The sequence below is a fragment of the Pristiophorus japonicus genome, chromosome 10 (assembly GCF_044704955.1).
Source record: "Pristiophorus japonicus isolate sPriJap1 chromosome 10, sPriJap1.hap1, whole genome shotgun sequence".
NCBI classification, from domain to species: domain Eukaryota; kingdom Metazoa; phylum Chordata; class Chondrichthyes; family Pristiophoridae; genus Pristiophorus; species Pristiophorus japonicus.
In genome coordinates this window covers 136,946,511-136,972,483 of record NC_091986.1, presented here as the reverse complement: position 1 = coordinate 136,972,483, position 25,973 = coordinate 136,946,511, and the positions used below count along the sequence as shown (strand labels likewise).

The window sequence follows — 25,973 nt, the reverse complement described above, 5'->3', positions numbered from 1 at the left end:
CAAGGCAGCAGATGACTGCTGACACTCAAAGGTAGGAAATTTGAACAAACACTTGGAAGCAAAAATAACAACAGGCAATAGATACCAACCATCTTCTTAAAACCTTCTCTACTGTCACATCCATCCTCATCTCCAACAAGTGTGAGGAGCCCATGGATTTCTTTGCCACCAAGCTAGGGACTATCTATTCATCTACCACGACTGTTTCCTCCCTCAGTTCCCCCTTACCCTAGCCAAGAACCACATAATTCTTACTTTCTTTCCCATCTCTCCCATGCCCTCTCTGGGCTCATCTTGTCCATGTAGCCCAGCTCCTGTTTCCTTGACCCCATCCCCACTAAACTGTTGGCCACCCAACTTAGCCTCCTGGCCCCCATGCTAGCTGTAAGTTATAAATGGTTCCTTCGACTCAGGTACTGTCCCCCTCTTTCAAAACCGCCTTCACACACCTTCTCAAAAATCCACCCTCGACTCCTTTGTCCTTGAAAACTACTACCCCCCACTCCAATCTCCCTTTGCTCTCCAAAGTCCTTAAACATGTCACCACCTAAATTTGTGCTGACCTTTCTTGTAATTCCCTATTAGAATCTCTGCAATCAAATTTCTATTCCTCCCACAGCACTGAAATGGCTCTAACCAAAGTCATGAATGGCATTCTCTATGTGACTGTTGTGCATTATCTCTCCTTGTCCTTCTCTACCTCTTTGCAGCCTTTGTCATGATCGACCACACCATCCTCCTCAATGACTCTCTTCCACTGTCAAGTTCAATGGGCCTGTCCTAGCCTTGTTCCAATCATACATATCCAATTGTGGCGAGATGATTTCCAGCAATGACTTCTATTCCCAACCCCGCACTGTTACCTCTGGAGTCTATCTTTGACCCCCTCCTCTTCCTTATTTACATGCTACCCCATTGCAACATCATCTGCAGACATGGGCATCAGCTTCCATATTTATGTTAATGAAACCCAGCTCTATCTCTCCATAACTTCTTGATCCCTCCACTGACTCTATGCTGCCATGACTGGTTGACTGAAATTCAATCTTACGTGAGCCACAATTTCTCTTCGCAGTTAACCATGCTCCCTATTTTTGGTCAACTGAAAATGTTGGTATTGTGCCCCCTATACCCAAGTCCAGATCTTTCACATATATTGAGAAAAGCAATGCTCCCAACACTGACCTCTGGAAGCCTTCATGTGTGAGCCTAGACAGTGAGGTCATGATTTCGCCAACGGCGGCAAGTCCAGGGCAGCTGACATTGGTAGTGCATGGGGAAGGCGCTCCCGACTCCAGCCCACCCTCTCACAACAATCTTAACTTGATTGGGCTTGTTACGGACGCCCTGCGAGGCCCTGACAAGCACTGTACAAAGATGCATGGCTGCACCCAGACTCTCCCATGACTCCCTCCAGATGCTTATGGAGGGAGTCACAGCATGCAGGGAGGTTCTCTTCCCTTCCAATGGGAGAAAGAGACCTTCCCAGGACACCAATGCTGCCTGGTTGCACATTGCACAGGAGGACACAAGCAGGAGGACCTGGCTGCAGTGCCACAAACCTTTCAATGATCTCAGTAGATCACGTAACATTACTGCAAAGCCACACTCAACCTCATCCTGCTGTGCCACTCATCACATCCCCATCACTCTGCCTTCCTGACTTTACTCCTGCACATCCTTACTCCCACCAACTTACCTTGAACCTCCACCCATACCTCTCTCTCAATCTACATTATCACATCCTCATCTCACTAGCCACCCCTCACACTCACCCTCATCCTAGTGCCAGCATACCAACTAACAAAACACAGGGGTTAGGCACTTGAGTGTGTTAGCCAATGTTCATGTAGAGTTTTTGCTAATATGTTGTCAAACATTGAAATCTATATTTTCAACACTTTGTGTTCTTGGACAGATTTGAGTGCACCTTTGGAAGTGGCTTAGTGAGTTGTAGTGAATGGTCAGACATAAAGATACCCCACATAATGGTGATGAGTATGAAAGGAATGGCTTGAGCATTGCAGGGATACTTTATGGTGCTGGTGTGGGGTGATGCTAACCTGGTGCATCATGTGGCAGCGTCAAATGAAATAAATGTGGCCAAGGTGAGGCCATCCCTGGCGTCCCGGGCAGCAATAAGGTTGGCTGCTGATGCCCTGTGTCCTGTGCAGCATCAGATGATTGCGAAGAAGGTTGATGTTGTTTGCCGATGCTAGTGAGTTTAGTGATGTTGGTGTTGGGCTGATTGTGATGGAGTTCTGAGGACCAAGGTGAGATTTTTTTCAAGGGCACCGATGCTGCTGGAATAGATGGCAGCTGAAGTTGGTGACAGTGGATAGAGAGGGACTAAATGGCCTACTCCTATTCCTATGTTCCTGTAAAACTAGAGAGAGAAATATGAAATCAGCTAAAAGAATATGAGGGCAACATATGTAGAGGTGAAGGAGGTGAATCGGCTTTGGCTGAGTGCACAGTACAGAATAGCATAAACTGAAAGGAATAAAACAAGGTTGGCTCCAAACAGTGAATACAGAGTACTTTTACAGAGAAACTATCAAAATATGGATCCATCAGAGCCTAATCAGCAGAAAAGATGATCATCATCTTAGTGTGATTTGATATCCCCAACCTGAGCAAGATTGCAATGTTTGACTGTCTTAACGGCATTGTTATTATTAATTGTTGTTTTTTAATATTCCCTTATGTTGATCTTAAAATATTAAATTTATTAATGAAATGTAACCATTTGGCCAATGCTCAGAAATGTCTTTATCACAGGGTCGGATGTTGTACCTGACCAGTGTTAGCCAATTGGTTGGTCCGCAAGGTCAGGTGTTAACCAGCAAATTTAGATAGACAGTTAGTGTTCGTATTTATATAGCCTTTAGAATGTTCAAGAGATACTTCTTCTGAAAAGTGAATAATTTAGTGAGCTTAAGAATACCACATTATTCAAAGACTTTTTTTCATTTGTTCCTGGGATGTGGGTATCACAGGCAAGTCCTGCATTTATTGCCCATCCTTAATTGCCCTTGAGAAGGTGGTGGTGAGCTGCCTTCTTGAACTGCTGCAGTCTATGTGGTGAAGGTACTCCTACAGTGCTGTTAGGGAGGGAGTTCCAGGATTTTGACCAGCGGCGATAAAGGTACAGTGATATATTTCTGTCAGGGTGGTGTGTGACTTGGAGGGGAACTTGCAGGTGGTGGTGTTCCAATATGCCTGCTGCCCTTGTCCTTCTACATGGCAGAGGTCACAGGTTTGGGAAGAGGTCACAGGTTTGGGAGGTGCTGTCGAAGAAGCCTTAGTGAGTTGGAAAAGTATAAATTGATTGGGGAGAATCAGAATGATTTTGTACAGGTCAGCCATGTTTAACTCACCTAAAAGTTATTTGATTGTCACTGAAGGGTGTTTAGAGGAGGATCTTGGATATCAAATATAAGGAATTTTAGAAAGCATCCGATATTGGCCCTGAAATACCGGTCAGAGGCTTCTTTTGAATGAACACCTCCGACCGGAGAATTTTTACGAATTTACCTGGTGGTCCCGGAGGTGCCTGGGATTCCGGTGGGGAGGCCTTATCGCGCTCTCATCCTCCAGGTTCCAACACAGACAGTGCAGTCATGTGTGACTATACAACCAATCAGGTAAAGTATTCCATAGCATTCTCATTAATAGCAATGAGAACTCCGTATCTATGAGTTCTCATTTCTATTAATGAGAAAAAAAACACACTAAACACCATAATTAAAAAATAAAAAACACACCTCACATAATTAAAATTAATTGAAACTAAAGTTAATAAATGTCTTAAAAAAATAGATATTTTTCCGATTTTTTTTTTCAGTTTTGTAATTCGGGTTAAAAATAAACTTACCTTAGTGGACAGAGTTTTTAACATTAAAATGTATTTTTTAAGTGTTATTTTTATATGTTTCAAAACTCTTACACTGGTAAAAGTAGGATATGCGCCTGCTTTTACCAGGCGCAAGAGTTTTCAGGACATTCACTGGGCAAGATATGTGTAAATACTGCAATCTTGCTCATGCGAATGTCCTGGCTGTGAGGATATGGAGGATCTGTCAAGCCAGAGCTTGACAGATCGGAAAAGCCGGTTTTCGGCGTATGTGCATTGCGCGACGAAAACCAGCTTTTGTGATGCCTTTCCGGATACACACTCCATAAGGACCCAGGGAGGCCTGGATTTCTGCCCCATTATTGTGCCCAAGGCATTCCTAACTAAAATTGAGCTGCATGGAATCGAGGTAACCATGTGGCATTGCTGTGGAGCTGGTTGGGAATAGATTACCTAGCTTTACCTAGATTTGTGAATGGAGGAAAGTGCATAATAGGACACATGATCCTAAGTTAAGATGTATGGTGAATTGTAAAGAAAACAGAAAATTGCAATGATGGATTAAGTAAATGGGTGAATCAACGTTAGATTCAGTTTAATGCAAAAAAGTGTGTGGTAACAATAGCAGAAAGAAATGCAATCTAGAAGGGAAAGTTTAAGGGTGTAAGTTACCAAAAGGCATTAGAAGTATAAGTACATAAACCATTAAAAGCTAGCTCAGAGATGTAAAATCTTTTTTTAAGTCCAGTATGTTAGGCTTCATCACAAGAGGCGCAAGGATGTTGTGTTTGGTTTTAGATACCCCACTTTAAGAAGGATAGTCTGCTCTTAATGATTTACAGAAAACTATACGGTGAAGCACTGACCATAGACCATACAACTGTGAGTTATACGCATTAATGATGCTCTTCTACGTGAGTGAGAGTTGTGTACACACCTCCAAACAGTAGTCGTGATGTTGGGGAGGGCATCAAACAGGACATTAGGGATGCATGCAATAAAGGTGCAGCAGTTATCATGGGTAACTTTAATATGCATATAGATTGGGCTAACCAAACTGGAAGCAATACGGTGGAGGAGGATTTCCTGGAGTGCATAAGGGATGGTTTTCTAGATCAATATGTTGAGGAACCAACTAGGGGGGAGGCCATCTTAGACTGGGTGTTGTGTAATGAGAGAGGATAAATTAGCAATCTCGTTGTGCGAGGCCCCTTGGGGAAGAGTGACCATAATATGGTGGGATTCTATATTAGGATGGAGAATGAAACGGTTAATTCAGAGACCATGGTCCAGAACTTAAAGAAGGGTAACTTTGAAGGTATGAGGCGTGAATTGGCTAGGATAGATTGGCAAATGATACTTAAGGGGTTGACAGTGGATGGGCAATGGCAGACATTTAGAGGCTGCATGGATGAACTACAACAATTGTACATCCCTGTCTGGCAAAAGAATAAAAAAGGGAAGGTGGCTCAACCGTGGCTATCAAGGGGAATCAGGGATAGTATTAAAGCCAAGGAAGTGGCATACAAATTGGCCAGAAATAGCAGCGAACCCGGGGACTGGGAGACATTTTGAACTCAGCAAAGGAGAACAAAGGATTTGATTAGGGCAGGGAAAATAGAGTACGAGAGGAAGCTTGCAGGGAACATTAAAATGGACTGCAAAAGCTTTCATAGATATGTAAAGAGAAAAAGGTTAGTAAAGACAAATGTAGGTCGTCTGCAGTCAGAATCAGGGGAAGTCATAACTGGCAACAAAGAAATGGCAGACCAATTGAACAAGTACTTTGGTTCGGTATTCACTAAGGAGGACACAAACAACCTTCCGGATATAAAAAGGGTCAGAGGGTCTAGTAAGAAGGAGGAACTGAGGGAAATCCTTATTAGTCGGGAAATTGTGTTGAGGAAATTGATGGGATTGAAGGCCGATAAATCCCTAGGGCCTGATGGACTGCATCCCAGAGTACTTAAGGAGGTGGCCTTGGAAATAGCTGATGCAGTGACAGTCATTTTCCAACATTCCATAGACTCTGGATCAGTTCCTATGAAGTGGAGGGTAGCCAATGTAACCCCACTTTTTAAAAAAGGAGGGAGAGAGAGAACAGGGAATTATAGACCGGTCAGCCTGACATCGGTAGTGGGTAAAATGATGGAATCAATTATTAAGGATGTCATAGCAGCGCATTTGGAAAGAGGTGATTTGAGTACAGGGGCAGGGAGGTGTTACTACAGTTGTACAGGGCCTTGGTGAGGCCACACCTGGAGTATTGTGTACAGTTTTGGTCTCCTAACTTGAGGAAGGACGTTCTTGCTATTGAGGGAGTGCAGTGAAGGTTCACCAGACTGATTCCCGGGATGGCGGGACTGACATATCAAGAAAGACTGGATCAACTTGGCTTGGATTCACTGGAGTTCAGAAGAATGAGAGGGGACCTCATAGAAATGTTTAAAATTCTGACTGGGTTTAGACAGGCTAGATGCAGGAAGAATGTTCCCAATGTTAGGGAAGTCCAGAACCAGGGGTCACAGTCTAAGGATAAGGGGTAAGCCATTTAGGACCGCGATGAGGAGAAACTTCTTCACCCAGAGAGTGGTGAACCTGTGGAATTCTCTACCACAGAAAGTTGTTGAGGCCAATTCACTAAATATATTCAAAAAGGAGTTAGATGTAGTCCTTACTACTAGGGGGATCAAGGGGTATGGCGAGAAAGCAGGAATGGGGTACTGAAGTTGCATGTTCAGCCATGAACTCGTTGAATGGCGGTGCAGGCTCGAAGGGTCCAAAGGCCTACTCCTGCATCTATTTTCTATGTTTCTATGTTTCTTAGATGGTCCCTCGAATGGAGGATGAATTGCTTCCACGCCAAAAATGGATGAGTTCACAGGTGTTTCAATGAAGGACTTAATATTCCAGGTCCCGAACTACATGTTGAAGGGTGGAAGATGCCTGTGCGTGGATTTTTTTTAACGTGTGGTGGTCGTTGCACACCAGCCACCACACGGGCTTGACAGAGCTAGGTCTTGATCCAGTGGCAAGAAGTAACCAAGGTGACTGGAGACCAGCTCTGCTGCATGGACCTAGCGCGCACACATATTGCTGTGTGGGCTGGCCCGTGCTGCCCCATGGCCCTCGCCTCTTCTGGGTCCCGAACTCACGCCTCTCCTGGGCCCCGATCACGTCGCTCTGCAATCTCTCGCTGCTCCTTTGCCCCAACCTCGCCGCTCCTGCTGTACCTGCCCATACTCCAATCAGCAACCTGGGTTATGGTGATGTCCAATCCAGTCGCCCTCTTCACAGCCGTCGCCCTTACGCACCGGCTCGTGCTGCACCTTGAGGAAATTAAAGACTAAACTGAATGATACTTTAAAAATAATGAAGGGAATTGATTATGGTAGATAGGAAATGAGTTGTCCCTTCAGCTGGTGAATCCAGAACGAATGGATGCAATCTTAGAATTTTGAAGTTAGTTGATTTAAGTAAATCCAGAAAAAAAAATCTTCAGATTTATTACATTCACTGGGGCTAATTTTCACTTTTGGTGCGATGGAAAACTGGCAGTTTCAGATTGGCCACCTGTTCTACACTCTTGCCTGATTTTCCTTTCCACAATCAATCTGCAGATGGCGCCGAAAGTGAAAATTACTCCATTGTCCCAGAAGGCCATAGATGTAGATGATGGTAATGAAGAGGGAGATAGATACTCACAGTATTAAGGAATATGGAGAAAGAGTTTGTAATTGGGATTAAAGCAATAGAGCTGCCATAGCCAACAATGATGCAGTAGAGTTGAATGGCCTATTTTTTTCTTCTATGAAAACTTGACCAGTATTGGTAATACGTTGAGAACATTTGCTAAAATTTCTAAGAACATAAGAGCATAAGAAATGGCTGGAGTCGGCTATTTGGCCCTTCAAGCTGCTCCGTCATTCAACAATATCATGGTTGATCTTCTACCTCAACTCCACCTTCCGGCACTATCTCCTATCCCTTAATTCCCATAGTTCCCAAAAATGTATCGACCTCTGTCTTGATATACTCTACGACTGAGCATCCACAGCCTCAGGGGTAGCGAATTCCAAAGATTCACAACCCTTTGAGTGAAAACATTTCTCCTCCTCTCAGTCCTAAATGGACAATCCCTTATTCTGAGACTGTGACCCCATATTCTAGATTCACCAGCCAGGCGAAACATTTTCCCAGTATTAACCATTGTCAAGTCCCTTAAGAATTTTATATGTGTCAAGTCATTGTGTCACATTTTACTATTAATTGTAGTGAAATAGCATGTTGAATCATTTTACCAATGTTGTTATGACATCATAAAAGTCTGTCATTACTCTGTTTCCACAAACAAAAGTAAATTTTTAATTCATTTCAGTTTTCTTTTCTTCTGTTACATGAGTTTCTGCTGAGAGAGTTTAAGGAGGTAGGGTCCAAATTAAAATGCAGAACCTCAAAGGTAATAATATCTGGATTGTTACCTGAGCCATATGCAAATTGGCATAGGGACAAGCAGATCAGAGAGTTAAATGTGGACTCAAAGAATGGTATGGGAGGAAGAGGTTTTGATTCATGGGGCACTGGCACCAGTACTAGGGAAAGAGGGAGCTGTTCCATTGGGATGGGCTCCACTTAAACTGGGTTGGGACCAGTGTCATGGCGAAATGAATAACTAGTGCTATAGATAGGGCTTTAAACTAAAAAGAGTGGGGTGGGGTGGGGGAAGGTTGTGTGTGGTGGCGGCCAGGTAAGGGGAAATTGAGAAATCTAAAGAGAAAAGTCAAGGTAATGAAGGAGTGTTGCGATTTGAGTGGAACAAGAAGGGACAGAGAGTTTAACGGTAATAGTGCATCAGCGAATTAGGTGAAAGCAGGGAGTAACGGTAAAAATGCAAAATTAAAGGCTCTTTTTCTGAATGCATAAAGCATTCATAACAAGAGTTCTACAAGAAATGAAACCAACCTAAACTAAACAGAAAAGGAGAGCACAGGAAAGAATAGACTAAGGAAGGACATAGATGGGCAGGGAATAAATAGAGTTATAGAACAGGAGTGTAAAAAAATAATTAAAAATGAAGTGAGAGGAACTGCTATTTAAAATGCGTTAAACTGTCTGCATAGCAATGCACATGGTTGTCTGGAATAAAACAGGGGAACTAGTGGCAATAATATGTTGCGAGGAACCAGATATAATACAATAAGTGAGACATGGCTACAGAAAAATTAGGACTGGGAATTAAACATTGCAGGGTACAACATATTTAGAAAAGATAGGGAGGAAAAAAGGGGAGCTGGAGTAGCTGTACTTATCAGAGATAACAATGGTAGTAGAAACAAGCGACGCAGCTATCAGTTAGACAAAAATAGAATCCATGAGGATAGAGATAAAAGATAATAAAGGATCAGTTGCATTAATAGGCTAGTCTACAGACCACCTAATAGAGGAAGGAAGGTAGGTAGAGGAAGAAAAATGTAAACAAATTAGGGAAATTAGTAAAAAAAAACATAGAATAATAATCATGAGGGATTTCAACTATCCCGAAATTAGTTGGCCAGAAGAGGTAGATAAAGGGGATAATGGAACAGAGGTCCTACAATTTGTACAGGACTCCTTTCTAACCCAACACGCAAGAAGCCCAACAAGGGAGGATTTGCTACTGGATCAAGTAAAGGGGAATGAACCAGAACAGATAAGAGAAGTAATAGATGGGGAACATCTAGGCAATAGTGGCCATAATATAAAATGCTTTAAGATAATAATTAAAAACGGGGTAGTAGATTGGAGAAAAGCCAATTTTGACGGGCTGAGAATAGAACTTGGGAAAATAAAATGAACAACATATGATGTAGAACAGCAATGGGAAACAGCAATGGGAAACATTTAAAACGGTGTTCAACAAAGTCCAGGAAAAATATATTCCGCTAAAAAACAAGAACAAACTAAATGCTAATGAGACACCATGGATGAATAAAGACATGAGGGAAAAATTGAGGGTAAGGAAAGAGGCATGCACAGTACATGGACAACAGGGGAGAGCATGACAAGAGCGAATACAAAGAGATTAGACAGAAGTCCAAAAAACAATTCAGTAGGCAAAGTGAAACTATAAAATTAAATTATCAAGGAACATAAAACAAAATAGTAAAATATTCTACAGGCATATAAATCTAAAAAAGGAAATTGGGGGCTGGGAATAGGGTCACTCAGGGATGGTCATAATAAAATCACAGGCAGCAATAGTGAAATGGCAGAAATATTAAATAATTATTTTGCTTCAGTATTTACCAGGGAGACAGATCAGGTGGTCATGACATTGGAAGATGAGATTGGAAATTATATGGCTGCATTTAAAATAAATAGAGGAAAAATATTAAATAAACTAATCAAACTCAGAGGATAAAACCCCCAGTCTAAACCAATTACATCCATGCATTTTTTTTTTAATTAGGGAAGAGATAGCAGAGGCAGTATTATACATATTTAATAATTTGTTATAAAAAGGTGTGGTGTCAGAGGACTGGCGAATAGCTAACATAATACTAATATTTAAGAAAGGAGAAAGAACATGTCCAGGGAACTGTAGACCAGTCAGCTTAACACCGGTGGTAAGAAAAATAATGGAATCGCTACTAAAGGAGAAAATAGAAGTACATCTAGAAACAAAAAATATAATAATGAATAGTCAGCATGGATTTCAAAAGGGAAAGTCTTGCTTGACCAATCAAATTGAATTCTTTGAAGAGGTAACAGAGAGAGTAGACAAGGGTAATATAATAGTTGTAATTTACCTAGATTCCCAAAAGACGGTCGATAAGGTACCACATAATAGACGAATGAATAATATCAGAGAATGCAGAGTCAGGGGACAAGAAGCAGATTGGATAGCTAGCTGACTTCAAGATAGAAAGCAGAGAGTAGGAGTAAAGGGTAGCAATTTTTATTTGTTCATGGGATGTGGGCATTGCTGGCAAGGCCAGCCATTATTGCCCATTCCTATTCAGAGTTGCAGAAGGTGGAAAGTGGAATCCCACAAGGATCAGTGCTGGGACCAATGTTGTTCACAATTTATATTAACGATTTAGACTTTGGAGTCAAAAACACAATTTCTAAATTTGCAAATGACACCAAATTAAGGGAGATAGTCAATACTGAGGAGGATTGCAATATATTGCAAGAAGACATTAATAAACTTGCAAAATGTGCATTTAATTGGAAAATTAATTTCAACACAGATAAATGTAAGGTGTTACATTTTGGTATGAAAAATAAGGAAGTCACATATTACTTGGAAAATCCGAATCTAAATTGGGTAGAAGAGCAAAGGGAACTTGGAGTACAAATACACAAATCATTAAAAGGAGCAACACAGTTTAATGCCATAAAAAAGCAAACCAAGCACTAAGGTTTATTTCTAGACGGATAACATTAAAAAGTAGAGAAGTTATGCTAAACCTGTATTGAACCTTGTTTAGACCACACTTGGAGTACTTTGTACAATTCTGTTCACCATATTATAGAAAGGTTATCACCATCATCATCATAGGTAGTCCCTTGGAATCGAGGAAGACTTGCTTCCACTCTAAAAATGAGTCCTTAGGTGACTGAACAGTCCAATTCGAAAACCACAGTCTCCGTCACAGGTGGGACAGATAGTCGTTGAGGGAAAGAGTGGGTGGGACAGGTTTGCTGCACGCTCTTTCCGCTGCCTGCGCTTGATTTCTGCATGCTCTCGGTGATGAGATTCGAGGTGCTCAGCACCCTCCCAGATGCACTTCCTCCACTTAGGACGGTCTATGGCCAGGGACTCCCAGGTGTCAGTGGGGATGTTGCACTTTATCAGGGAGGCTTTGAGGGTGTCCTTGTAACGTTTCCTCTGTCCACCTTTGACTCATTTGCCGTGAAGGAGTTCCGAGTAGAGCGCTTGCTTTGGGAGTCTCGTGTCTGGCATGTGAACAATGTGGCCTGCCCAGCGGAGCTGATCAAGTGTGGTCAGTGCTTCAATGCTGGGGATGTTGGCCTGGTCGAGGACGCTAATGTTGGTGCATCTGTCCTTCCAGGGAATTTGTAGGATCTTGCGGAGACATCGTTTGGTGGTATTGCTCCAGATTATAGAAAGGGTCCAAAAAAGGCTTACAAGGATGATACCAGAAATGCAAGCGTATACGTTTCAGGAAAGGATGAATGCACTGGGTCTCTTTTCTCTTTAAAATTGAAGGCTTTTGAGTGACCTAATAGAGGTCTTTAAAATTCTGCAAGATTTTGATAGAGTAGACACAGTGAGTGATTCCACTTGTGAGAAAGAGCAAAATTGGAGGTCATCAATATAAGATAGTCAGCAAGAAATTCAATAGGGAATGCAGAAGGAACTCATTTACCCAGAGAGTGGTTGAATGTGGAACTCGCTACCACAGGGAGTGGTTGAGGTGAATACTATAGATGTATTTAAAAGGAGGCAAGATAAGCATATGAGGGAGAAGAGAATAGAGGGTTATGCTGATAGAATTAGATGAGGAGGCTCGAGTGGAGCATAAATGCCGGCACGGACTGGTTGGGCCGAATGGCCTGTTTCTGTGCTGTATATCCTATGTATGTAATGAACAATTTTTCACATGCAACAGAATAAATATCTAATTTTTCCTCTCCCCATTTTTTTCCTCCTTAATATTTTAACTAAAGATCTGCTATAATGTTATCAATCATTACCTGTTGAAGATAAAGTAACTAAGATTTGCCTGTATTTTATCTTGCTAACCAGGCTATTACTACTGGAGGAGTCACTTACCATGATCAACCCTGGCACAAAGAGTGTTTTCTCTGTACCGGATGTAAAAAGCCACTGACTGGACAACGTTTCACCTCACGGGATGAATTTGCCTACTGCCTGGATTGCTTCAGCAACCTCTATGCCAAAAAATGTGCCGGTTGTTCCAATGCAATCACTGGTAAGTTCTTCAGTATGACATGATTGTGAAAGGAGGATCCTATCGGCAACAGTTCAATGGAATCTTGATGCTGGTTACTTAGTGAAACATGTTCACTTGACATCTGGTGCAGAAAAATATTTAGACCCAATGTGAATCCTGAAACGCATGGGGAGATCTTTTCACCTTCATCAACTGGGCAGCAATTCAATAATAAAGTGCTTCAGCTGGAATGGTGGCAAATGCTCTACAAACAGGCTCAGCACCCTTGGGTGAAGGAGTCAGAGTCACAAACAGGCTCAGCACCCTTGGGTGAAGGAGTCAGAGTCCCAACTTGTTGTAGAACTCCACCCCTAATTTTCATCCCATTGAAAGCAATAGGATAAATATCGGAGTGGTTCTACAATGTGTTGGCGATGTGCTGTCAGGTTATCATCCACGTGATGAAGGTGTAAGTTATCCCCATTGTTTAGTTTGCATGCTGCACTTTCTCCTTTTTTGTATTTAATTTTCTCTTGTTGAAGGTGTGCGTGCGATTCCTTGCTGGGGTAAGATACCGTTAGTGAAGGTTATATACTCACAGCTAACCAAGTATCATAATGCATGTGAGCTTTGATGATGAGAATCAGCAGGCTGTTTGACTGTGAAAGCATCGATCTGAGCACTTGTTGCCACCAGGCATCCACATATGCACTTGCTGTAGAGGTGAATGGACATAAGTCAGAAGTTGGGCATTTACCACCATTCCAGCTGAAGCATTTTATTGTTGAAAAAGACGTGATTATCAACTGATTGTACTGAATGAGAAGGTTCCAGTGATCGTGGATAGGGAGGCAGTGATCATGGGCTGGGGGTCCAATCACGTGGGGTGGGAAACAGGTTAGCTTGGGGAGCCAGGGTAAACATTCCTGCTGCTCTTGGCCCACAAGCAGTGCTGGAAAAGCATTTATCTCTTCTGCTCAGCAGTCCTCGCCTCTCTTTGGCTGCTGGGTTTCCCAAGGCCCAAGAAACCCGGCCGGCCAACGTTAAAGCTGGAAGAGAGTTAAAGTCTGAGGCACGCAGGCTCATTAAAATATTTAAATGAACGACCCGCTACCTGAGAGTTGGTTGGTTGCCCCCTTCTCCACATCCCGCTTCTGTTAAAACCAGAAGTAGACGGGTAAACATAGAAACATAGAAAATAGGTGCAGGAGCAGGCCATTCGGCCCTTCGAGCCTGCACCATCTATTGTGTTCCTAACTGCACACAGGGAAGTTAAAGTAACAGTGACCTCAGTCTTTATTAAGACACTCCAGAGTGAGGAACAGGCTTTAGGGGCCGGCTTATATACAGTGTTCCCAAGGGTTGCTGGGATCCCTTGGGACATCAGGGGATGCGCTCCCTGGTGGCGGAACATGGGAGTGCATGCTTTAAAGTTACACAAATCACTCTCCCGCAATGTCAAAGTGAAAACTATTTACAACGTGAGGCAGTCGGGAGCCTTTCTTTTCCTGGTGGACCGCCTCGGTACAAATGTCTGTTCTGGTGTGTTAGCTGTGCCCTCGCTGGGTTGGCGTGTTGTTGGCCCTGCAGGGCTGCTGGGTGAGCCTAGCCTTGCTGGGCTGTTGGGTGTGCTGGGTTAAATTTCCTGGTCCGGGGTGGTGTCGTTGATCCTTTGGGTGTGTGTTGTGGGCTCGAAAAAGATGGTGTCTGCTGTGGGTTGTTCAGGGCAGTCTGTGAACCACAGCCTCGTTTGGTCCAGGTGTTTTCTGCAAATTTGGCCATTGTCTAGTTTGACTACAAACACCCTACTCCCTTCTTTAGCTATCATCGTGCCCGCGATCCACTTGGAACCATGTCCATAGTTTAGCACATACACAGGGTCATTCAGATCAATTTCCTGTGACACAGTGGCCCGACCATCGTTTACATTTTGTTGCTGCCGCCTGCTCTCTACCTGATCATGCAGGTTGGGGTGAACCAGCGAGGGTCTGGTTTTAAGTGTCCTTTTCATGAGTAGCTCAGCCGGGGGCACCCCTGTGAGCGAGTGGGGTCTCGTGCGGTAGCTGAGCAGTACTCGGGACAGGCGGGTTTGGAGTGAGCCTTCTGTGATTCGTTTAAGGCTCTGTTTGATTGTTTGTACTGCCTGCTCTGCCTGCCCATTGGAGGCTGGTTTAAACGGGACCGAGGTGACATGTTTGATCCCATTGCGGTTCATGAATTCTTTAAATTCGGCACTGGTGAAACATGGCCCGTTGTCACTGACCAGTATGTCAGGCAGGCCGTGGGTGGCAAACATGGCTTTCCAACATGATTTCACATTCAATCCATTTGGAAAAGCATCCACCACCACCAGGAACAGTTTACTGAGAAACGGGCCCGCATAGTCGACATGGATCTTCGACCATGGTCTGGAGGGCCAGGACCACAAACTTGGTGGTGCCTCTCTGAGCACGCACGCTGCATTGCCATACACAGGACTCTAAGTCAGAGTCGATACCGGGCCACCACACGTGGGATATGGCTATCGCTTTCATCATTACTATACCCAGGTGTGTGCTGTGGAGATCCGAGATGAACGTCTCCCTGCCACTTTTGGGTAGCACTACGCGGTTACCCCACAACAGGCAGTCTGCCTGAATGGACAGCTCGTCCTTTCGCCGCTGGAACGGCTTGATTAGCTCTTGCATTTCGACGGGGATGCTGGCCCAGCTCCCATGCAGTACACAATTTTTTTACTAGGGACAGCAGAGGATCTTGGCTTGTCCAAGTGCGAATCAGGCGGGCCGTGACAGGTGATTTATCATTTTCAAACGCTTCCATGACCATCAACAAGTCTGCGGGCTGCGCCACCATCAACAAGTTTGCAGGCTGCGCCATTTCCACCCCCGTGGTGGGCAATGGTAGCCGACTGAGAGCATCCGCACAGTTCTCGGTGCCTGGCCTGTGGCGTGTGGTATAGTTATATGCTGATAGCGCGAGTGCCCACCTTTGTATGTGGGCTGAGGCATTGGTATTTATCCCTTGTTTTCAGTGAACAGGGATATGAGGGGCCAAACAGGTACTGATGCATTTTCTTTACACCGAACACACACGCTAATGCCTCTTTCTCAATCATGCTGTAGGCCCTCTCGGCCTGAGACAAGCTCCTGGAGGCATAGGCGACAGGTTGCAACTTCCCCGCAACGTTAGCTTGTTGTAATACACACCCGACTTCATACGACGACGCATCACATGCGAGCACAAGTCTTTTACAATACAAGCAGCTTGTTGCAGCTTAAAATATTTCTGGCTTTCTCAAAAGCAATTACTTGGTTTTTTCCCCCATATCCAATTCTCACCTTTACACAATAACACATGTAGGGACTCTAAGAGGGTGCTTAACCCCGGTAGGAAGTTACCAAAATAGTTGAGGAGTCCCAGGAATGACCGCAGCTCCGTGACGTTCTGTGGCCTGGGCGTGTTCCTGATAGCCTTTGTCTTCGCATCTGTGGGGCGAGTGCCATCCGCCGCAATATTTCTCCCCAAAAACTCCACTTCTGTTGCCATGAAGACGCATTTCGATCTCTTCAGCCTCAGCCCCACGTGATCCAGTCGCTGGAGGACCACCTCCTCAACATTTTGTAGGTGCTCGACGGTGTCCCGACCCGTGACCAATATTTCGCTCTGAAAAACCACCGTGCATGGTACTGACTTGAGTAGGCTCTCCATGTTTCTCTGGAAGATCGCTGCAGCCGACCGAATTCCAAATGGGCATCTGTTGTAGATGAACAGTCCTTTGTGCTTGTTGATGCAGGTGAGGCCCTTCGAAGACTCCTCCAGCCCCTGCGTCATGTAGGCCGAAGTCAGGTCGAGCTTGGTGAAAGTCTTGCCTCCTGCCAGCTTCGCAAATAGGTCATCTGCCTCAGGTAGTGTGTATTAGTCCTGTAGCGAGAAACGATTAATAGTTACTTTATAATCACCGCAAATCCTTACCGTGTCATCACTTTTGAATGCTGGAACAATCGGGCTGGCCCACACACTGAATTCCACTGGGGAGATGATGCCCTCGCGTTGCAGCCTGTCCAGCTCGATTTCCACTTTGTCCCTCATCATGTGAGGTACCGCTCGCGCCTGTGGTCAATGGGTCATGCCTCTGGGACCAAGTGGATCCGCACCTTCGCTCCGGAAAAGTTTCCAATGCCTGACTCAAAAAGGGAAGGAAATTTGTTAAGAACCTGGGTACATGAGGCCTCATTGACATGTGATAGCGCTCGGATATCATCCCAGTTCCAGCGGATTTTGCCCAACCAGCTCCTTCCAAGCAGTGTGGGGCCATCGCCCGGGACAATCCAGAATGGCAATGTGTGCACCGTGCCCTCGTAGGTGACTTTGACCATGCCGCTGCCCAGGACAGTGATGAGCTCTTTGGTGTACGTTCTCAGTTTCATGTGGATGAGGCTCAGGGCTGGTCTGAGTGCCTTGTTGCACCACAGTCTCTCAAACATCTTTTTACTTGTGATGGATTGGCTAGCGCCAGTATCCAGTTCCATGGCTACGGGTTAGCCATTCAATTTCATATTTAGCATTATAGGTGGACATTTCTTCGAAAATATGTGCACCCCGTGTACTTCAGCATCTGCCTCCTCTCTCTGAGGCTCGAAATTGCTTTGATCCACCATGGACCGATCTTCCCCTGCCACGTGGTGGTTAGCATGTTTTGCAGAGCTTGCAGCTCGTCTGCAAGCTCATTGGAGGTGCCCCATTATTCCACAGCTCTTGCAAACATACCCTTTGAAGTGGCATGAATAGGCTGAATGGAAGCCTCCACAACACCCACAAGGTGTGAATTGCCTTGCATTCATCCTTTATTGCGGATTTTGTGTCACCTGAGGCCTGCTGGCAGTTGCAGACTCGTGGTTTCTGCCCTGTACATTTCTGCTCACAAACACAGTTCCAGTTAATTTATGAATATTGCTAGCACATGTGTGCTGAGAGATTTGTTTGGTGTTATCACTGGTGGACATAAACACCTGTGCTATCGCAATGGCCTTACTGAGGGCGGTGTCCCTATAGTCAAAAGTTTTCGTAGGGTGGTCTCGTGGCTAATGCCCAGTACAAAAATGTCTCTGAGCATCTGCTCCAGGTAGCCATCAAACTCACATTGTTCTGCAAGTCGCCTTAGCTCGGCGACGTAGCTCGCCACTTCCTGACCTTCAGATCGCTGGCACGTGTCGAACCGATACCTCGCCATCAGCATGCTCTCGCTCAGGTTAAGATGCTCCCGAACCATTGTACACAGCTCCTCGTACAACTTATCTGTGGGTTTCTCCGGAGCCAGAAGATTCTTCATGAGGCTGTAGGTTGGTGCCCCGCAGACCGTGAGCAGGACCGCTCTCCTTTTTGCAGCGCTTCCTTCTCCGTCCAGCTCGTTGGCTACAAAGTACTAGTCTAGCTGTTTGATGTAGGCTTCTCACTCCTCACCCTCCGAGAACTTCTCCAGGATGCCCACAGTTTGCTGCATCTTTGCGTTGGATTCGTATACTCGTCGCCAGTTATTGTGATCCTAACACAGATGAGGCTGCACACAGGGAGGTTAAAGTAACAGTGACCTCAGTCTTTATTAAGACACTCCAGAGTGAGGAACAGGCCTTAGGGGCCAGCTTATAAACAGTACTCCCAGGGATGCTGGGATTCCCTGCGACTTCAGGGGATGCGCACCCTGGTGGCAGAACATGGGAGTGCATGCTTTGCAGAGACACAACACCACCATGCAATATGATCATGGCGGATCATGCAACGTCAGTGCACCACTCCTGCCTTCTCTCCATACCCCCTGATCCCCTTAACTCTCTTTTGAATATATTCAATGAACTGGACTCAACAACTTTCTGTGGTAGAGAATTCCATAGGTTCACAATTCTCTGGGTGAAAAAGTTTCTCGTCATCCCAGTCCTATATGGCTTACCCCTTATCCTTAGACTGTGACCCCTGGTTCTGGATTTCCCCAACATCGGAAACATTCTTCCTGCAAATAACCTGTCCAATCCCATTCGAATTTTACATGCTTCTATGAGATCACCTCTTATTCTTCTAAATTCCAGTGAATATAAGCCTAGTTGATCCAGTCTTTCTTCATATGTCAGTCCTGCCATCCCGGGAATCAATCTGGTGAACCTTCGCTGCACTCCCTCAATAGCAAGAATGTCCTTCCTCAGATTAGGAGACCAAAACTGAACACAATACTCAAGGTGTGGTCACACCAAGGCCCTGTACAACTGCAGCAAGACCTCTCTGCTCCTATACTCAAATCATTTCACATTGAAGGCCAACATGCCATTTGCTTTCTTAACTGCCTGCTGTACCTGCATGCCTACTTTCAATGACTGATGTACCATGACACCCAGGTCTCGTTGCATCTCCCATTTTACTAATATGTCAACCTTCAGATAATAATCTGCCTTCCTGTTTTTACCATCAAAGTGGATATCCACACACTTATCCACATTATATTGCATCTGCCATGCATTTGCCCACTCACCTAACCTGTCCAAGTCACCCTGCAACCTCTTAGCCTCCTCCTCACAGCACACACACCCACCCAGCTTAGTGTCATCTGCAAACTTGGAGATATTACATTCAATTCCTTCATCTAAATCATTAATATATATTGTAAATAGCTGGAGTCCCATCACTGAACCTTGCGGTATCCCACCAGTCACTGCCTGCCATTCTGCAAAGGACCCGTTTATTCCCACTCTTTGCTTCCTGTCTGCCAACCAGTTCTCTATCTATGACAATATATTACACCCAATCCCATGTGCCTTAATGTTGCACACCAATCTCTTGCGCGGGACCTTGTCAAAAGCCTTTTGAAAGTCCAAATACACCATATCCAGTGGTTCTCCCTTATCCACTCTACTAGTTACATGCTCAAAAACTTCTAGAAGATTTGTGAAGCATGATTTCCCTTTCAGAAATCCATGCTGACTTGGACTGATCCTGTCACTGCTTTCCAAATGTGCTGCTATTACATCTTTAATAATTGATTCCAGCATTTTCCCCACTACTGATGTCAGGCTAACCGGTATATAATTCCCTGTTTTCTCTCTCCCTCCTTTTTTAAAAAGTGGGGTTACATTAGCTACCCTCCAATCCATAGGAACTAAGCCAGAGTCCATGGAATGTTGGAAAATGACCACCAATGCATCTACTATTTCTAGGGCCACTTCATTAAGTACTCTGGGATGCAGACTATCAGGCCCTGGGGATTTCAATCCGATCAATTTCCCGAAAACCATTTTCTGACTAATAAGGATTTCTCTCAGTTCTCTCAGATCCTCCTTCTCGCTAGACCCTCGGTCCCCTAGTATTTTCGGGAAGTTATTTGTGGCTTCCTTAGTGAAGACAGACCAAAGTATTTGTTCAATTGGTCTGCCATTTCCTTGTTCCTCATTATGAATTCACCTGATTATGACTGCAAAGGACCTACATTTGTCTTCACTAATCTTTTTCTCTTCACACATCTATAGAAGCTTTTGCAGTCAGTTTTTATGTTCCCTGCAAGCTTGCTCTCATACTCTATTTCCCTCTCCTAATTAAACCCTTTGTCCTCCTCTGCTGGATTCTAAATTTCTCCCAGTCCTCAGGTTTGCTGCTTTTTCTGGCCAATTTATATGCCTCTTCATTGGATTTAACACTATCCCTAATTTCCCTTGTTAGCCACAGTTGAGCCACCTTCCCTATTTTACTTTTACACCAGACAGGGATATACAATTGTTGAAGTTCATCCATGTGATCTTTAAATGTCTGCCATTGCCTATCCACCATCAACTCTTTAAGTATCATTCACCAGTCTATCCTAGCCAATTCAGGTATCATACCATCGAAGTTACCTTTCTTTTAAGTTCAGGACTCTAGTATTTGTATTAACTGTGTCACACTCCATCTTAATGAAGAATTCTACCATATTATGGTCATTCTTTCCCAAGGGGCCTCGCACGACAAATTGCTAATTAATCCTCTCTCATTACACAAAACCCAGTCTAGGATGGCCTGCTCTCTAGATGGTACCTCGAAATATTGGTCTAGGAAACCCTCCCTTATGCACTCCAGGAAATCCTCCTCCACAGTATTGTTACCTGTTTGGCTAGCCCAATCTATATGTAGATTAAAGTCACCCATGATAACTGCTGTACCTTTATTACACGCATCCCTAATTTCCTGTTTGATGCCATCCTGAAGGCTCTGTGTCTCAATGTGAGGAGCATTCGTAATACGGTGGATGAATTAATTGCGCAAATAGCTGTTATGGATATTATGTAATTCGGATTACGGAGACATGGCTCCAGGGTGACCAAGGCTGAGAACTCAACAACCAAGGGTATTCAATATTGAGGAAAGATAGACTGAAAGGAAAAGGATGTGGGGTAGTGTTGCTGGTTAAAGAGGAGATTAACGCAATAGTAAGGAAGGACATCAGCATGGATGATGTGGAATGTGTATGGGTAGAGCTGCGGAACACCAAAGGACAGAAAACGCTAGTGGTAGTTGTGTACAGACCACCAAACAGTCAAAGTGAGGTTGGGGACAGCATCAAACAAGAAATTAGGGACGCGTGCTATAAAAGTACAGCAGTTATCATGGGCGACTTTAATATACATATAGATTGGGCTAACCAAACAGGTAGCAATACGGTGGAAGAGGATTACCTGGAGTCTATAAGTGATGGTTTTCTAGACCAATATGTCGATGAACCAACTAGAGAGCTGGCCATCCTAGACTGGGTGTTGTGTAATGAAAGAGGATTAATTAACAATCTTGTCGTGCGAGGCCTCTTGGGGAAGAATGACCATAATATGAGAGAATTATTCATTATGATGGAGAGTGACACAGTTAATTCAGAGACTAGAGACTTGAACTTCGGTAACTTCGACAGTATGAGAGGTGAATTGGCTAGGATAGACTGGCAAATGATACTTAAAGGGTTGACGGTGGATAGGCAAAGGCTCAACCGTGGCTTACAAGGAAAATTAAGGATAGTGTTAAATCCAAGGAAGAGGCATATAGATGGGCAAGAAAAAGCAGCAAACCTGAGGACTGAGAGAAATTTAGAATTCAGCAAAGGAGGACTAAGGGGTTAATTAGGAGGGGGAAAATAGAATGAGAGTAAGCTTGCAGGGAACACAAAAACTGACTGCACTAGTTTCTACAGATACATGAAGAGAAAAAGATTCGTGAAGACAAATGTAGGTCCCTTACAGTCAGAATCAGGGGAATTTATATTGGGGAACAAAGAAATGGCAGACCAATTGAATAAATACTTTGGTTCTGTCTTCACTAAGGAAGACACTAATACCTTCTGGAAATACTAGGCGACCGAGAATCTAGCGAGAAGGAGGAACTAAAGGAAATCCATATTAATCAGCAAATTGTGTTAAGGAAATTGATGGGATTGAAGGCTGATAAATCCCCTGGGCCTGATAGTCTGCATCACAGAGTACTTCAGAAAGTGGCCCTAGAAATAGTGGATGCATTGGTGGTCATTTTCCAACATTCTATAGACTCTGGATCAGTTCCTATGGATTGGAGGGTAGCTAATGTAACTCCACTTTTTAAAAAAGGAGGGAGAGAGAAAACAGGGAATTATAGACTGGCCAGCCTGATATCGGTGGTGGGGAAAATGTTGGAATCAATTATTAAAGATGTAATCGCAGCGCATTTGGAAAGCAATGACAGGATCTGTCCAAGTCAGCATGGATTTATGAAAGGGAAATCATGCTTGAGAAATCTTCTAGAATTTTTTGAGAATGTAACCAGTAGAGCGGACAAGGGGGAGCCAGTGGATGTGGTGTATTTAGACTTTCAAAAGGCTTTTGACAAGGTCCCATACAAGAGATTTGTGTGCAAAATTAAAGCACATGGTATTGGGGGTAATGTATTGATGTGGATAGAGAACTGGTTGGCATTCAGGAAGCAAAGAGTGGGAATAAACGGGTCCTTTTCAGAATGGCAGGCAGTGATTAGTGGGGTACTGCAAGGTTCAGTGCTGGGCCCCAGCTATTAACAATATACATTAATGATTTAGATGAAGGAATTGAATATAATATATTTAAGTTTGCAGATGACACTAAGCTGGGTGCCAGTGTCAGCTGTGAGGAGGATGCTAAGAGGCTGCAGGATGACTTGGACAGGTTAGGTGAGTGGGCAAATACATGGCAGATGCAGTACAATTCAGATAAATGTGAGGTTATCCACTTTGGTGGTAAAAACAGGAAGGCAGATTATTATCTGAATGGTGACAGATTAGTAAAAGGGGAGGTGCAACGAGACCTGGGTGTCATGGTACCTCAGTCATTGAAAGTTGGCATACAGGTACAGCAGGCAGTGAAGAAGGCAAATGGCACGTTGGCCTTTATAGCGAGAGGATTTGAGTATAGGAGCAGGGAGGTCTTACTACAGTTGCACAGGGCCTTGGTGAGGCCACATCTGAATATTGTGTACAGTTTTGGTCTCCTAATCTGAGGAAGGACATTCTTGCTATTGAGGGAGTGCAGCGAAGGTTCACCAGACTGATTCGCGGAATGACAGGACTGATATATGAAGAAAGATTGAATCGACTAGGCTTATAGCCAATGGAATTTAGAAGAATGAGAGGGGATCTCATAGAAACATATAAAATTCTGACGGGATTGGACAGATTAGATGCAGGAAGAATGTTCCCGATGTTGGGGAAGTCCAGAACTAGGTATCACAGTCTAAGGATAAGGGGTAAGCCATTTAGGACTGAGATGAGGAGAAACTTCTTCACTCAGAGAGTTGAGAGCATGTGGAAGTCTCTACCACAGAAAGTTGTTGAGGCCAGTTCGTTAGATATATTCAAAAGGAATTTAGATGTGGCCCTTATGGCTAAAGGGATCAAGGGGTATGGAGAGAAAGCAGGAATGGGGTACTGAATTGCATGATCAGCCATGATCATATTGAATGGTGGTGCAGGCTAGAAGGGCCGAATGGCCTACTCCTGCACCTATTTTCTATGTTTCTATCCCCAATCTCACTACTAATGTTTGCTAGTCTGTACCCAGCTCCCACTAACGGGTACAAGGAGGATTGGGTTTGGCTTTGGATTTTTTACATTTTAACATCCCACCCGACCCAAACAATCCTGTTTTAGAGTTTAGAATTACCCCAATGTCACCAATTGTCAATATATGTAACTTTCTTCTCTGATATTCTAAACCTTGGCAAATTGGAGTTTTGAAAATTAGAGGCCCCATGAACTTTGCTTATAGAATTCTTTGAAAGAAATGCGAGCATAGATAGAGGAACTCTAGGGGATACTCCTCTAATCCATTTAAAATTTTACAATTTAGGTTTGTTTTATTTCCATGCTCTTACTTCCAAAATATATTACTTGACATTTTTCTGTATTTGAATAGCATAATAGCATCTGCCACCAACTGTCTATATTCCCACAATGTCCTCTTACAGTCTTTCAAATGTCCTACCCCCTCCCCAAATTGATGCCTGCAGCTCATTTCAATATTGTTTTCTTGATTCCTAAACCCAGATCCTTTATATATGTGTAACTGCCCAAGGTTCGTAAAAGACCATTCACCGCAATTTCCATTCCATTATCTTTACCAAAGGTATTTTATCTAGGAGGGCATTGAAACCGTTAAGCCTGGAAGTGACAAAGATATGGATGGGAGATTCGGTGAAGATGGGGTGAGGCAGCTGATATGGTGGAAATGGAAATAGATGGTCTTGGTAATGGAGGAAATTTTGGATTGAAGCTCAGTTCAGAGTTGAGCAACATATGGGGGTTTTGCATTGAATAGTTCAGCCTGAACAAGTAACCTGGGAGGCTCATGGAATTAGGATTAAATGTATGGGGCTAGATTTTCCACTTCACATCGTCCAGTTATGGCCCATATATGGCCCAAAACGGACCTCTATCATCCATTTTGAGCAAAACGTGGAAACAAGGCCCAAAATATCACCCGAAAAACAGGTGCCTAAGTTTCCACTTTGATCACTGAGAAGATCGCCAAAATTATAGCCCACACAAGGCCCATCCCAAGTTTCAGCACCTAGCATGCACATCGCTGGGCCGATGTAAGGCCCAAAAAACTGCTGAGATATAGTTGTTTTTTCTGGACCTAAGAAAAGGAAAATGGGCACTATGGACCCCATTTTGACTTCAATGGAAGGGTAGAGGATTAGTTGTGATTTAATTAGAGAGCTAGTTGTACTCAGAATATTGAGACAGGGAATATAAATAGGTATTATTATGTTATTTTTATTAAATAGGTTTTATATAGTATAATTTACTGAGAGCTGTAAGTTTTCATATACCGGTAGTTATCATTACGCTTGGTTTTATATAATTAGGTTTTATATAATAGAATTTAATGAGGATGAGAGCTGTAATTTTTCATATAGGTATTATTACGTTGTTTTTAGTGAATAGGTTTTATATAATAGAATTTATTAGAAGGTGTTACTAAAGTACTTGTATATTAATAGAATGCTCAGATATGGAATAACATCTGTATAGTTGATAACTAACTAAGAGAGAAGACACACACAATTTATTGAATTAAAGAAATGTTTTTTTTATTAACAAAAACGCAAATAAAAATTGAAAAACTATCCCTCCAACCCCCCTGCACCAACCCACCCTTCCCTCAAATACAAAATACAAAATCTTAACAATTAACAATTTTCAATTAACCAATAACAACAAACAAAACTAACAAAACAGGAACAAGAACAGTTGAACAAGTGAACAAACTGTGAAAAAACGCCCCCTCCCTACCTGCGGCCACGTTTCCCTCCAGATCCAGCCCCACCCAGTGTTCGCATCCCACCTGCCCATTTTGGTCTACGCAGACTGACACCAAGACATCGTGCAGAGTGGGATGGCAAGACTTCCTGCCGCGGTGGAGGTGATGGAGCGGAAACAGAAGCCTGAGGCTCCACTTCCGAGTCAGGAGGAACTGTGTCCTCCATACTCGCTTGCGTGCTAGGGGTCTCGCTGCGAGCAGACACGATACCTTGGGGTGCAGCGCCATGTCCAGCCAGCAACGCATGCCGTAGGCTATTGGTCTTGTGACTGCTCAGAAGACCAGTTCGAGAAGTTTGTGCAGAACTCACTCCAGGATGCTGGAAACTGGCTCCAGTTCGCAGAGAACTGGCTCCAGTTCACACAGAATCCCGCAAACCCCTGGATAAGG

General features: G+C 43.8%; 1 protein-coding gene across 6 annotated transcripts in view; it reads left to right on the top strand.

Annotated features, from left to right (window-relative positions):
- The window catches only part of LOC139275104 (four and a half LIM domains protein 2), a 65,354-nt gene that overhangs the window by 36,413 nt on the left and 2,968 nt on the right, over window positions 1-25,973 (top strand). For all 6 annotated transcript variants that reach the window (XM_070892105.1, XM_070892104.1, XM_070892102.1 and 3 more), the window contains one exon: window positions 12,612-12,798. In XM_070892105.1, the coding sequence (XP_070748206.1) occupies window positions 12,612-12,798 (187 nt within the window). The remainder of the gene's footprint in view (window positions 1-12,611; window positions 12,799-25,973) is intronic.